Source organism: Dermacentor albipictus, chromosome 1 (genome assembly GCF_038994185.2).
Source record: "Dermacentor albipictus isolate Rhodes 1998 colony chromosome 1, USDA_Dalb.pri_finalv2, whole genome shotgun sequence".
In the NCBI taxonomy this organism is placed as follows: domain Eukaryota; kingdom Metazoa; phylum Arthropoda; class Arachnida; order Ixodida; family Ixodidae; genus Dermacentor; species Dermacentor albipictus.
This window is the reverse complement of record NC_091821.1, coordinates 158,789,895-158,805,101: the sequence shown is the minus strand read 5'-3', so window position 1 is coordinate 158,805,101 and position 15,207 is coordinate 158,789,895. Positions and strand designations below refer to the sequence as shown.

General features: G+C 42.8%; 2 protein-coding genes across 16 annotated transcripts in view; one reads left to right on the top strand and one right to left on the bottom strand.

The window, feature by feature from the left end:
* The window catches only part of Naam (Nicotinamide amidase), a 91,895-nt gene that overhangs the window by 14,027 nt on the left and 62,661 nt on the right, over positions 1 to 15,207 (top strand). The window lies entirely within an intron of this gene.
* The window catches only part of LOC135910677 (putative ankyrin repeat protein RF_0381), a 48,947-nt gene that overhangs the window by 31,574 nt on the left and 2,166 nt on the right, over positions 1 to 15,207 (bottom strand). For 4 of the 14 annotated variants that reach the window (XM_065442775.1, XM_065442727.1, XM_065442743.2 and 1 more), the window contains exons 1-8: positions 12,637 to 13,070; positions 12,410 to 12,502; positions 12,204 to 12,347; positions 11,579 to 11,677; positions 7,382 to 7,429; positions 7,235 to 7,321; positions 7,070 to 7,153; positions 5,476 to 5,571 (exon numbers count right to left, since the gene is read on the bottom strand). In XM_065442775.1, coding sequence (XP_065298847.1) covers positions 5,476 to 5,571; positions 7,070 to 7,153; positions 7,235 to 7,321; positions 7,382 to 7,429; positions 11,579 to 11,677; positions 12,204 to 12,347; positions 12,410 to 12,502; positions 12,637 to 12,678 — 693 coding nt within the window. In that variant the 5' untranslated portion in view covers positions 12,679 to 13,070. Of the gene's footprint in view, positions 1 to 5,475; positions 5,572 to 7,069; positions 7,154 to 7,234; positions 7,322 to 7,381; positions 7,430 to 11,578; positions 11,678 to 12,203; positions 12,348 to 12,409; positions 12,503 to 12,636; positions 13,075 to 15,207 lie in introns of those variants that run through there. The other 10 variants (XM_065442719.1, XM_065442735.1, XM_065442763.1 and 7 more) reach the window with 8 other exon arrangements.

Sequence of the window (15,207 nt, the reverse complement as noted above, 5' to 3'; positions counted from 1 at the left end):
GAAGAAACGGAAGACGTGGATATCCACGCAGTTCAAGTGGTCTCGAGCCTTGTAAGCACAAGAACAAAGCAACGACTGGAAGAAGAAACTCGCACGGATCCGTATTTAAGCAGCATTATAGAACAACTAAACACTGGTGCGACCATTCAAGGGGAACTTAAGCCGTTCACATCTGAGTTGGCGGCAGTGGATGGCATACTGCTAAAAGGAAGCAAGATTGTCATACCAAAAGCCATGAGGGCCGAAATTCTGCGGCGGATACACGAGGGTCACTTGGGACAGAACAAATGCAAGGCCAGGGCACGTAGGCTAGTTTTTTGGCCAGGACTCAGCAGTGATATTGAGAACCTGGTATGAACGTGCCATGTGTGTCAGAAATACGCCCACAGCCAACCGAGCGAGCCCCTGCTGCTACGGCCTACACCGGAACGACCATGGCACCGTGTCGGAATTGACCTGTTCCAATACGCAGGGCACTCGTACGTGGTAGTGTATGACGACCACTCGAACTTCCCAGAGGTTGAAAGGTTAGTGGGCACAACAGCGACGGAAACCATTTCTAAGATATCTGCCATATTATCTCGCTATGGCATTCCTGCGCAAGTCTGCACTGACAATGGGCCCCAGTTCGCCTCAAGTGACTTCGCGGCTTTCGCAAGACGGTACGACTTCAAACATATAACATCCAGCCCTAATTTTCCGCGCTCAAACAGCCTAGCCGAAAAGGGGGTACAGATTGTTAAAAGAATTCTCAAGAAAGCTACAGAGTGCCGTGAGGATTTCTGGTTGGGCCTTTTGGCTTATCGATCATCCCCCTTAGAAGATGGACGGTCTCCCGGAGAGTTGCTGCAAGGTCGTCGTCTTCGGACAACTGTTCTCGAGTTCAACACTGATGGGGGATGCCCTGTATCAAAACATCGGCAATCATTGCGAGGCAAGCCACTATCGCCTCTTGAAGCAGGAAACGTCGTTCGGATAAAAAATGGGAACTGGTCACGCAAAGCAACGGTGCTTAAAGAAGCAGCACCACGTTCGTATATGGTCCAAACTGAGAACGATCAGCAGCTGAGGCGCAATCGACAACATTTGCGGCGAACAGACGAGCACTGCGCAAACGTGAACGACTACGAGAGTAGCCGGGAAGACACTGAGCCGGAACCGAATAACGTATTACAACCGATCGAAGATTTTGAACCGGTAAACGACGCAGGTGACACTCCGGCAGCCGACCGCTGCTCAAGCCGGCAAATGACCGGGGTTCCTGACTCAGCCGGGCAACAAGACACACCGGGAAACCCATCCGCACTGCCAACAATTCGTCGGTCTACCAGATCCCGGAGGGAGCCGAAGCGTCTTTGCTACGATGAAAACTTTCGTCAAGTCTGCTAGCTTAATAGTTTTTTTGTGTGTGTGTCTCCCAATTGTATGAAGAAAAGATGTATCAGAATGGGCTATCGCGCATGTGCGCCGATATCGTTTGCCACTTCTTTCCCTGGCTCTCCTTTCCCTCGCTGCCTACACATAAGCATATGAATAAACGACCAGTTGGTCATTCTTTGTTCAGCAACAAGTCGCCTCGGTCCATTACATCAAACGCGATACAAGCACGTGATCTTTTTGGGTGAAAGAAACTGGTCAATAAGCACACACATGCTACCTGAAGGCATCAATGTTGCCAAGGGGCCCAATTTTTTTCGGACCTTCAATTCCATTAATTTATAATGTTTTTATTTCATTTAGTCAGTACAAGTAATTTCCCCTGTCTTCTCCTTGGTGTCTTTGTTTGTTGGCTTCTTATGATATGATTAATAAAATTCGGGCCCCTCGGTTAACCCCCTTTCTTCTCGTTCATTACATAGCGAGGGTCTTAAATCCAGCAACATCGATTCCTTCAGGTAGCGTGTGTGGGTTTATTGACCAGTTTCCTTCACCCAAAAAGATTATGTACTCGTGACGCCTGTGGCAGAAAGGATGTTCCACATCCGCTGCCAAGGTTTGTGAGTGGTGGTGCTGGCTAACACTTCCAGGGTTAGCTCTAGTAGTAACACATAAATACCCCAGAAAGTGGATTGGAAGACGGCGCCGCGGTAGCTCAATTCGTAGAGCATTGCACGCGTAACGCAGACATGGGATCGTTCCCCACCTGCGGCAAGTTGTTTTTTCATCCACTTTCAATTCCATTAGGAGGAATAAACTTTATTAGTTGAAATGAGCCGACGGTAAAATCGTCCGAGGTGGGCGGCGTCCCTAGTCCACGATGCCGTGGGCCTGAGCTGACAGCTTGGCCCTGCTCACCAGGCGATGCTGGTCTTCAGGGGTCGAGCATGTCAGCTGTGCCTCCCACTGTCAATTCCATTATTTTAAGTTTTTTATGTCAATTAGTCAGTACAAGTAATTTCCCCTGTGTTCTCCTTGGTGTCTTTGTTTGTTGGCTTCTTATGATATGATTATTAAAAATCGGGCCCCTCGGTTAACCCTCTTTCTTCAAGTTCTGGAAGTGTGGCTATATGTGCTGCCGTGAAGTGAAAATTTTCAGTTGTTTAATAGTCAGACACAATGAAAAATAGTCCACAAAGAATTTATTTGGGAGTGAGACCAAGTATTGCTAAAGCTTTCAAGTAACATTTGTTTTGTCATAAGGGTATATGAATATATTGCAAACTTTCACTAAAATTGGCTGCTCTCACCCAATTATGCAACGATCGAGACTCAACGGCTGACCATTGAGAACAATAGTTGCATGATCTGCTTGTTATAACTTTCACGAGAGCAACGAATAGCTCAAATTTTATGACAATGACTACAAGTGGATAAAATGAATACGATGATGGGAATTAACATAAGTCACTAAAATTGACGATGCATCAGTTATAAATTTCAAAATGTTCAAGAGTTGACCATGCTGACTATGAAAAGAAAAAAAAACAATTCTGAAGACTCAAATTTTGATGGCATAATATATTGCTGGTGTTGCTGTTGTAAGCAGGGATAAACGATTCTAGAGACATTTACTAACCTAAGTAGTTGTACTATTTCCGTGCTCACAGTAACCAGTGCCTCTCACTGGAAAAATGTGCAATGGGCCCCTCTAATATAGCACTGTCTCCTATTAGGCTTGTATGATATTACAATTATAATAAAGCAATAGCAACCTTTGGTAGCTTAACAGTAGTGTGCATGCATTTGTTGCAACATATATAGCCACAACAGTACATAGCTACCAAGCACTTTTCACTGCCACTCACTGTAGTGGTTAAATCATGGGGCTTTGCATACCAAAAACCATGATCCATAGTAAGTAACTCCAAATTAATTTTGACCACCTGGGTATCTTTAATGTGCATTTAAATCTAAGTACACGGGTATTTTTGCATTTCACCCCCACTGAAATGTGGCCGCCATGGCCTGGCTTTGATCCCATGGCCTCATGCTTAGCAGCACAACACCAAAGCCACTAAGCAACCACAGCGGGTGTCACTGGTGATCATCACATGTCTGGCACAAAACGGCAGTGCAGGAAGCCGACAGCATGATGCATCCTGGACATTTGCCACGAAGGCACAGGTCCCCAGCTGCTGTCCAACAAAGAATTAAAAACAAATCCCGTATACATAACCGCCTTTACCTCTTGTAGATGAGCTCAACACGTCCACACATTTTGCACGCCCTCTATGTGAACAAGCTGGGATCGTCCTTGACAGAAAATCCCAATTTCTCTTACCAAAGATTATCTGAGCAAGTAAGCCATGTGCCCAGTTTTCTCTTTTATGCACAGATGATGATGCAATACATTTAAAAAAATATAGATGTTTTTGACATTGCCGAAGAGGAAAATGGTATCATCATTGTGCTGAGAAGCCAACTGTATCCTCTACTTGAACATTTTCTTTGGTCTGTGTTGTAGCATTTCTAATTAAAAGGACACAATATATTTAGCTTTATTGTGGAACTGATGTCCATAATGTCTACATTTATTCCAACTTCATTCTCCTTTTCTCCCCTCCCCTGGTTCCTGCACTTCATCTTCTATACAAAGGCTCATACCGCTTCATGTGTTCTTCAGTAAAATATAGTTTAAATGCACTTCTTGTGTTTATTCAATATGCCAATTCCATTAAAGCACTAAAGAAATTGGTCATTTGAGAATGTTTCTTCAAAAATAATTTGGGAGGTAAAGGGCAAAGTAAAAAGCAAAATGGCAGTAATGTCTAAACCATGTTAGTGCAATAAGTGAAATACATTACAAATGTGTGCAACGATTAAATATCTTATTTTATCCCAGCCCAGGAAGAGTATACACATTGACGCCTCTGTATCTGCACACTGAATGGCAGGCTACAGTACCAGGTGCAGATCCAGGTTTTTTTTTTTTCAGAGGTGACTTTGTGGGTGGTCTGGCTTTGAGATCGTGATTGATGATGATGATGATGACTGTATGGAAGCAATTATGATCAATTATTATTATTATTATTATTATTATTATTATTATTATTATTATTATTATTATTATTATTATTATTATTATTTGCATCCCAGTGAGTATTCTAAAGACACATTCTTTTTTAAACAAGCGTTTGCATTCAAGCATACTTCTATGCTGGCACCAATGCAACTGATTGCCTGAGGTATACAGAGACAACAATCATTCAGCTCTATGTTAGCTTTGGCACGATATAAAAGGAACAAAAATATTTTAAAGTTGAAGTATGTAAGTCAGCTGTGTGCACTCCAGTAGTGAAGAGCCAGTACTTAACATAGTCAACGTCAAACAGAATTTTAAACAAATCAAGCACATGCCGGCTAACTTGTGACACCAAGTGCACTTTATTTTAATGAAAATACAACTTACTTGTGACATAAATATTAAAAGAACCTTAATTGCATTAAGCCTGACAGTGATGCCAGTCCTCCCACCGAGTTCGCGGGTGACAAACGCACACAAGCAGATAACCGTGGCACTGATTTATTACAGGGATAAGGGCATTGAGGATCAACTAAAATGTCAAAAATACAAATCAAAGAAGGTGGCCACTCCACTCACCCAAAGTGGACATCCTCACTGAAAATGCACTGGTGCATTTGGTAGTTCTACTAAGTGTACACTCACATGCATTCTGCAGGCACCAAAGAGGGATGCCAGAAGGGCAGCTACTAGCATTCCAGTAGTCATACAGCAATTAAGGGATACTGAGTAGTGAGGTGTGCTGTCCCCCCCCCCCCCTTTCTTTTTGCCTTGTAGGTTGGAGAGCAGAGCCAAGTTAGACATCCATGTCAGCTTTCATTACAGCACGTTTTTTTGCCAGTGGATTCTCTTCAATAATCATTAAACCTTTCTTACCTCTCCAAAGCATAAGAACAGTAACAGCTGGGAAGAAGGACTTCATGTGTTTGTCATGTGCAGCACACATAAATTAGAGGAGGGGGGGTCAGGATATTCGAACATCACCCCTGGATCTGCGTATATGCTACACTTACCATGTTTCGAAGATCCAGGTTCAGATTCCCCCTTTCCGTCCCAAGGAGGTTTCTTACTTTCTCAACTTTTCTTGCAAGCACATGGTGGACTAGACGCTGCAAAATATACTTGCATCATTTCTATCCATTGAAAACTAAAAACCTGCTAAAAGTTATACTGGCAGTATATACAGAGATTATGGTTGGAACCAAAGTACATGAAATTTCAAAATGTATGTGTTCTTGAGCATAAGTGCAGATGCATGGGAATGATATTTAGCTCATAAGAAAGCCTTTGGTAAATGAAACTTCAAAATATGTGTATGGCAGTAATTAACTATAGTATAATCTCATAACACAAATCTTTCAGGGTGAGAAGAATAAGGTGGTCCAAGGGAGCTTGGTTTTCTTTGTTACTCACAACCATATGAAATAAGAGAAAATGATTATGTTAAGAGAATGCCAGCAAACTAGAAAAAGGGAAAATATCGAGAGGCAGACATACATAGGCAAAGTGACAGGAAGGTGACTGGTTTGCTGGCATTCTCCTAGCATAACCATGTACCAACTAGCCGAACAAGCCACCCTCATGATCTCAAGAGACAATGAAGTCAGAGAGCATAGGGAGGCAAATTGTTGTATTTCATTGAAATGTAGAAATAACAAGGGAAATGAAAGTGGAGAAAGAGAGAACCTGCCACAGGTGGGAGCCGAATCAACATCAGTCTGAATGGTGCACTATCAATCATCTGAACTTTGCATCATCCAGGATGACACTTTTGCAAAATCATTCATTCCATACACATACGACGACTGAAACCACCTTTCTGGAGATAGTGTATTAATAGCAGATTCCACTTTTTCATCAATGTTTATTCACCTATATTTATTGTGACAATTCAGGATGACTGTTTGACACCCTTTCCTTCCTTTTTGATCTTATGTTCTTACTAACTCAGGCCACGTGTTTTGTTCATTTTTTTTTTCTGCAACACTGACGATATCTCTAGCACTGTATATGTGCTAAATGTTGCTGTATTATTTTCATATTTTGATGTGTAACCCTTTACAATGCTTTATGTGCTTGAAGGTATAATAAATAAGTAAATGTGCAGAAAGCAGAAGCTCATTCACGTCCATTTAATTCCGGCTGAACAGGTACGGCATAATCGGGGACCAATGTTTTGGACACATTGAGGACAAAAAAATTACCAAAAATGAGGCAGCCTGAAGAAAATTTTAACAATATTTCGCGTGACTAGCACGGGATGCATCAATGAGTGGCAGCATTTTTGCACTCAGATAAGATAGCGTGCTTGGCACTGTGCCAAGAATGGCATCACCTGTAGGTACCAATGCGTCTTGCCCTATTAAATTGAAATTGATGGTATCCGAGAAAGTGACGGTCTGAGAATATGGCACACCTTTCTTGGCCACTTGCAGAATGAAGTCACTTATTTTCGGGCGAATCTGGTATTTCGAAGTCCAGATTTTTCTGACTTTTTGATGGTCCCCATAGAGTCCGAATTATCGGTTAGCGACTGTACAGCTAAACTTAACCCTCTTTGGTGCTTCTTTAAGTGACCAACAGTCAGAAGTTGTGCTGCATGCTTACCATTGATGGCTCGACTCCAAGTATCAAGCTTATGATTTCTTCGTGGCCGGACTCCAGAGCAAGTTCCTTAAGATTGCAGCCATTCTGGAAGAAAAGTGTAGGAAGATATCTGAACATTTACAAAGCTAGTGTACAGAAAATCCTGCTTTATTCAGTTGCACTCACCGTGAGGGCATCAGTGCGGCACCACATGTTAACTATTCTACGTACGTCTGTTATACAATGCTGTTGAATAGCAGCGCATAGTCCAGGCTACAAGAAATATACAAATAAGAATAGACTGTACACTTCTGTCCATCTATATTTTCTTACCTTAAACTTGTTAAGCACGTCTTGCAATAATGTGGGCATGGCGGCAGCCTAGAAACAATTATAACATAGGTCATTGCTTTTTTGGTCAGAACATTGTACCTACTTCTTGTTTTAAATGCATATGTGCCAGTGTTCCCAACCACTTTTTAAAAAAGACCGTATCCGCCCTTCACCTTGACCATATGCACTAATGTTTTGTAATACTTAACAAAACTTGAAACAGGAACGTTAATGATAAATAACAGGCTGTCGAAATAAATATCTTCAATCGTTAAAGGGGCCATGACATGAAATTTTCGAGCTTAAATTATGCAAGTATGTCAAACCTTATGCATCTCACAGCAAGCTGGTAAAATTTGAGTGCATTGGTTGCAGTAAATAATTTGTATGTGAATTCTTTTAATGTCACAGTTGAACCGTAAAGCAGTCTGGTGTCATTAAGTAGTGACGAAATAAATAAGCACCCACAGAAACAGCTTCCTCGGGTACTAGAAATCGGTCTCAAAGGCCATGCTTTTGTGTACTGCATGCACCGGAAGTGATTGCAGGAGCTGAAAATATGCCATGGCCGCCATGCATTGCTTCACTTTTGCATGTGCGTTTTGGTGCATCTCTGTGGTTTACTACTGATTTTTATAGCGCAAGTGAAGGAATTGTGTGCACAATTCAGCGGTCATGCAATTTTTTTGCTACCACCTAGTGGCTAGAGCGTGTGGAGAATGACATCCGACATGGTCTCGAACTGTTTCAAAGCGGATAACATAGAGGTGGCCGCTGTAGTTCCTGATGTCACACACAGCCTTGCCAAAATGGCGGTTGGTGTCGGTGGCAGGAGATGAGAGGCAGCAATTTCAAATTGAAATTTCGGGTTAAAATATGTGCTGAGAGCTTAGTTTTTCGTGTGTATAACCACATTGAACCCTCTACTTTCAGTTATAAATATAACCAGAGAACTGTTGGATGACCGTGTCATGGCCCCTTAATTAATTAAAAAGCCCCATTTTCTAATAATGGAGTTTCCGTCAACTTACATGTACATTTATCACTCAATGTCTTATGGCTAAAGTTCATGAATTTCAGAACCTGCGTTATGTTTTGCTTTCGCCTGCAAGGAAGCTATCTGAAGAGCTCCCATACCTTCCGAGGCAACATTTTGCAAATTGCAGTGGTAGAAATATGCACAATTACTTTTTGAGGATGGTAAAAAAAGCAAAAGGGTTATTACTGCAAGCAAAATGCAGAAAGTCACTATTAGCAGGTTTCCTTTCTTTCTTTCTTTCTTTTTTTTTTTGAATGAAGTATACTGTCTCAAAAGGATAGACAGTTGGGCGAGTTGGTATGGTAACGTGATCTTGGCTTGTAGTGCGAAGTGAACACGGACACAGAAAGGTACAGACTTTCTGTGTCCGTGTTCACTTCGCGCTACAAGCCAAGATCATGTTATACTGTTTCACATGGTCGTAACAGACAGTCAATGAAAACATAAATACCTCATTCCTAATACTCAGGCTAATGTCCCTGCTAAGTGTATTTCCTCAGTATTTATTTATTTATTTATTTACACCCTCGGGGCCCGAAGGCATCACAGAGGGGTGTGGGTTGAGCAGGATAAACAGACAGAATACAATGAGTAAAATGTAATTTTCGAATTATACAAGTTTAGCTGCTGGTAAATAGCAAAAAGGAGTGTGTATCATGTAAGCAGCCTTCTAGTTATACAGTATTATGCAGTATTAGATAATATTGCAAAGACTGAAAAAAAATGTGCCGTGTGATTAACAAATTTTGGTTATACAAACACACACATATGAAGAGAGTTAAGGACATAAATCTAGGAACTTTTATGGGTAATACAGACTGGAGAAAAAGTCTATCAGTGAGAATCTGCAATCGACAGCCCATCACACACTGAACAGAGAAGATGATGGGAAAGTGGTAATATATTGATACTGCCTGGCACTAAATACTTCCAAACAAAATGGAGTGCATTGTTTGTTTTGGGGAAATGTTTAAAGGAGTTGTACAGCCATGGAGGTGTTTGTGCTGATAACTCAGAGAGGCTGATGAATGAGTGAATGAGCAAGTAAGCCTAGATTATGACTGGGGCACACCTATCACTATGCCACAACTGCAGTACTCCTGAGGACTTGAGGAGTGTGTTCAAAGTGGAATTCGTATATGATCGTAAAAACAGCAATGATGGTTATTTATCATTAAGTTGATGGTCCACATGCCCTTTCAGAATGTCAAGGACATCTGGAACTTGAAGCTGTGGCAGTTAATGGGAAATTATGTGCTGATTTTCTATCATCACTGTAAAAAGCTTATGGTGAAGACGATGTACAGAAAAGCTGAATTTCCATGAAGCCTTGCCACAAAGCCTGGAATTGGAAGTTGTAGCCTGCACTAGTATGTGCAAACAATACAGTGGCTTGTAAACTTAAGTTGAGCAGTAATCCATCTGTAAACTTTTAACACCATCAGTAAACAGTTTCGTTTGCATACATTGACATGCCCTCGTTTTTAAATGTTTTCTTTCATGTAACAGTCCTTTAAAGCTGCTCTGTGGATGTACATGCACGAGTTTTCTGACAAAGGCACAACCAGCAGCTATTTGCATTCCATCTTCTAAGCCACACTGGTGAGTGCTAGGTAACATGATCAAGCGTGCCATGGGACTCCTTCCTGCTCCTTTGAAGCCAGATGGGAAATGGGAAAGCAGGGCACATACACCTCTGCTTCCCGCACGTCTTTCATAATATTTACGGCAAGTGACATTACGGTAGCTAGTGACGCACCGACCCTTCGCCTTTGGCTTGGGTTTGTCCAAAGAACAGTCTATGGGAGTGATAAATTTTGTTAGAAATAACCGTTGCACGGTTTTTGGAAATCGAATTCACAGGAGTGTTTGTCTGTTTAGATACATAGGAACTGGCTTGGACCAACAGAGCAGTTAAAATTATTAATCAATTCAAATTAAGAGAATTCGAATTAATCAGGATTTCACTGTCGTATGAAGACTATGCAAATGCACACTGTCGAGCTGTGGACATGCCTAGCCCACCATTTTGTAGCAATGCCTTCTGCTCAACTGCCACTCTTGTCACCTACTCTTCACAGCCAGCTGATCTCATCGATATAATGAGTGCTGAAAAGGACTGTGAGCATGTATTTTATCAAGCTGCAAACAAGCCTAGGTTGCAATTTTGTAGCGATGCCTCCTGCATGATTTTATGCCACTCTTATCATTCACCGTCCACAGTCAGCTGATCCCGCTGATAATGCAGGTGGAATGACCACTGATGAAGCTCGAAAAGGAATAGTATTGAAAAAAGCAGCACTACAAATAACGGCCTTAGCCTTTTTTTCAATCGTGGAGACATTAGGCTTTGCCACTGTGACGTCTGCTGCTTTGTCTCAGGGTTGTACCCTTGCACCTAAGTTTCGTCTCTGTAGTGGTGACCCTCAACATGAAAGACCGGTCATTCGTCAGTTTTCGCTCCCACTGATTTCACTCTCTGTACAATCTTATAAACCCAGCTTGAATGTTGTCATTTTGACATGATTGCTTAACTGAAATTTGAATTGCAGAAAGGTGCTCGACTCGTTTGAGAAAAAAAAAAGACTTCCAGGACATATTCGCTAACTGGCAGGAACACTGTGAGTGCTGTATTGCTGTGCAAGGGGGCTATTTTGAAGGTGATAGTGTTTGAATGAACATAAATAAATTGCTCTCTTTAAAACAGAGCCAGTCTCAAAACTATTTTATGCTATCTTGTATATCACAATCATCTCCAATGTCAACTATCATACCATTGCCATACTTCTTAGTAAACTTGTTTTTCGTTCATTCATTGCTGGCTCAATAGAAATGCACAGCTTAACTTTAGTGAAAGCATTAGTGATAATACAGGAGGTAATGCTTAAAAAAGCACACACTGACCATTGCCATTTCATGTATGTACTTACATACTTGTGAGTGTATTCGATCAGTTTTGGAAGAAAAGTAACCCTACTGAACTGTCCAGCTGCCAGTGTCACCTGCTCAAAATGATACATACATATTTATAGTTTGTTATATATGTTTGCGGTGCGTTCACTTGATGTCTGCCTTGCCATCCTAATCGCTGCCACAAGTTTTTATCAAAAAGTGTGTGTGTGCATGCATGTCTACGTGCAGAGTAATTAAGTACTCACACATATGTCATCAGGTGGATTTGGAGAACACTGAAGTAATATCTTGAAAAGGTGTGGGTCTGAATTCTGGATGGCATAGTGCATAGGAGTTCTGCCCATCTGAAGCACAATAACACATATAATAATAAATGTACATTGGTTAAGTTTTCCTCTGCTAGGTACGTATAAAGTTATATATTATATATTAAAAAATAGGGAGGGGTATGCAAGTCTACATAGAGAACTATGAAACCTTTTGACATTATATGGAAGTCGATTAAGCAGGAAGCTGGACAATATTATATATCTGCGGCTAACAATTAAATTAATGTACGTTAATCTCACGAAGGACAGAAATGTGGAAATATATACGTGATGATTCGTTTTGAGGGATAGAATATTGTTTAATTTCGTCATATCCCAAACACCTTTCATTTACCTTATTATGAGGTGACATTCTAACGCAATTAGCTTACACGAAATGCAGTTAACTTCGTAGATTTGTCCGCGACATAACGCGGCGTCATCGCATTAGGTGTCTGCTTGAGATGCTACCATGCGGATCACGTAAACTTGCACACACAAAACTCAGCGTACATACATACATAGCTCCTGCCAGGAGAAACTGGATAGCTTTCAAGCTTACCGAATCGCGGAGGTCGGGGCGAAGCCCTTCATCGGAAAGCATATAAATGATGTTGCGCCGACGTTTCTGCCTTAAAGCACTGTCTTGTGGTGACAATGTACTGAAATTTTGCTTAGCCAGCAGATGAAGGTAGTTTTCGCCATCCTGAAAAGAAGTGGGTAGCATGAATTAAGGTGCTTGAAAAGCTATTGAGCGTTTTCACTCACATTGTTGGTGATGGTAAATGGAGCATTGTCGTCTAGGAGTCGGCGAACAGATAATTCATCGCCTGTTGTAACCGCATCAAAGAGGGCCGATTCCTTGAGTGCCAAGAAAGGGAGAAATACTTCAGTGCTTTTTGCAAACAAAAAACTCTACAAATGTTGAGTTCGTCTTTTCCGCACAACAGCTTGTATGTGCAGAAAAGCCTATCTATCTTCTGTCCGATAGTTACCGTAATATCATACGGCATCGGATACATAAACGTCACCTGCATATCTTAGACACCGTGTTCTCCCTGGGCATGTGGATAAATTTTAGTCGGCGTATGCATTCGAGCGTCATTAATGCTGCACAAACGAAGTTCTAGCACAAACGCGCCGCCCGCGCGCAGCTGATCACTGTGAAGTGCCTCCTTCGCTCGTTTCCCCCAGCCTGCAGTTTTCCCATTGGAGCGAAGGTCATGGCCTCCGAGATTGGCGCGCACCGTCTAGCTTTGCTCCGGCCGTCCCATTCGTCCCATTACCCGCACTCCCATGGTCCCCAATGCTGCTACCCGGTCGACGGAGTGATTGGGGGGTGGGTTAAGCGTTATTTTGCCCGGGTCGTTCTAGCGCTTAGGGCCCCAAAGCGATTCGTGCACTCAAATTAGAGTGTACTAGACTATGGTCGAGTGGACCGAACGGCGCTTTCTCGCTGAGGCGCGTGTGGAAAAATTTACGAGGGCGCTGCAAGCGAACTGGATTGGGGCACATTCGTGCCATCTCTATATGTACGCGCTTCGCGGCATATTCAACGTAATTTCGCTGCGGGCCCTGAGGCCGATTGCACGCGTACGCTCTTATAATAGTGCTTTCTTTCCACTGCAAATTTATATTGGCACCTTTCTGTTACGTATAGATATTTGAGACATGGGTTATACAACATGACGTTTTCAATTTTGCTGCCGTTGTCAACAAGTGCGTCGTCTGTTAACGAGCGCGCGTACGCTGGCGGACGCCCAGTTTTTCTCGCAAGTCGTCTGTGCAGTAAACTTTTTTATGGTTTTACTTGCTTTGGTGCGTCCGCGACTCTTGTCGACCGGTGTCAATTGTAGTTTTAGCCAGGTAAGCTGCTATTTTTAACATTGTTTACTAAGAGTAGCCCGTTATTTTTGCCACAGAAGCCGCCTACAGTGAAACCTCGTTATAACGAACAGTTAAAAAGTCGGAAATTAGTTCGCTATATCCATAATTCGTAATATAAAATTTCGTAAAAAATACATGCAAGAGGAGCAAAATTCAATCAGAGAAGGCACAGCAACTCGAACGATGCTTACTTGGGTCACGTTCATTTATTTACGCACAAAGAACTGCGTTATCGCGGCCTTCTTCTTGGTGTTCATCGCATTCCGTATCACGCCCTGTTCCACAGTTTGCAAACACTCAACAAGGGCAAACCCACTGCCCTCAATAGCACTGCAGTGGCGGCGCAGTAAATCCAACGCAGCAAGTGCTTCTTGTGAAGTCGGAATTTTCTCATCGTCTACAGGGTCAGCATGAGCTTCGCATGCGGGATGTTCAGAGACTTCCGCAGCGATTTCGGCGTCCGTCAGTACAGCCGTGGTCGCTGAGATGTCGTCGCCAACTACGAAGTCTTCTACAGTCATTGTTGCGGGCATGTCACCAACACCAACATGGCCGTTGGTGGGCATGTCACCAACGGCCACGCCACTGCTAACACTAAAACGCAAAAGCAACATTCGATCACGCCACTGCCGCCGCTGCTGAAGCGGCGGTGTCAGCGGTTGTGAGATGCGGACGATTTCTTTGGCTGTCAACTTTCGATGACGACGTGGCATCTGCGGCGCTGTCAGCGCCTGCGAGGTAGTCCTGAACGTTTGCTGCTCCGCACAACAGACTTGTAGTGCAACGAAGCCTGCCGCCTGCTATTAAAGTAAGGTAGGGCTTGGCGTCGCGAAGTTCGTTATATCCGTTTTCTGCCAAAACGCGTTCGCTATAGGAAGTTAAAAATACATGTGTTTGACAAAAATATTTCGGAAGAGTTCGATATATTCAATAATTCGTTATATGCGTGTTCGTTATATCGAGGTTTGACTGTATCTGCAACATGAAGCTACGTAATTTTTTTTTTATTGATATCGTGTCATTTTACGCGCGCTTCTTGTTGGTTGAATATTGATCAGGGGCAATGATCAAGCAAAACAATATTATAGTGAAATAAATGAGGTTTATTAACTCTGTGGCGCGAAGAGTTTCAAATATGACCAATGAATTTAGGTAATAAGCATATCATAAGAAGCCAACAAACATTGACACCGCCCGCGGACAACATAGGGGAAATTACTTGTGCTTACTAAATGAATTAAAGAAATGATAAATTGATGGAAGTGGATGAAAAAATGGCTGTGGCTTAGCTAAGGTTAAGCCCAGGATGCGAAGCATACTAGCCTTTAACGCGATAGCGTTAAGGAGCTCGTGTCGCAGAAAAGCCGGTGTCGTCGGCGTCGGCTCAGGCGTGCGGCGCTTGCTCAGGCGCACATTTCGTTGTCGCGCCGAACGTTCCGTTGCTCGACGCTCACCGCGTCCGATGCGGGGGGCGACGGCGCGAGTTGGAGCCCCGTTTCTCCTCTGTCGTGACGTCACGGTGTCACGTACGTGGTATTGAAGGCGACACCGCCGCGCCTGAGGAGCTGGGTTGAGCTCTAGTAATATGCTTCGCATAAAAACAACTTGCCGCACGTGGGGAACGATTCATGACCGCTTCCCACACTCTAAGCTAGAGACACGCTCTCCAGGCCGACCTC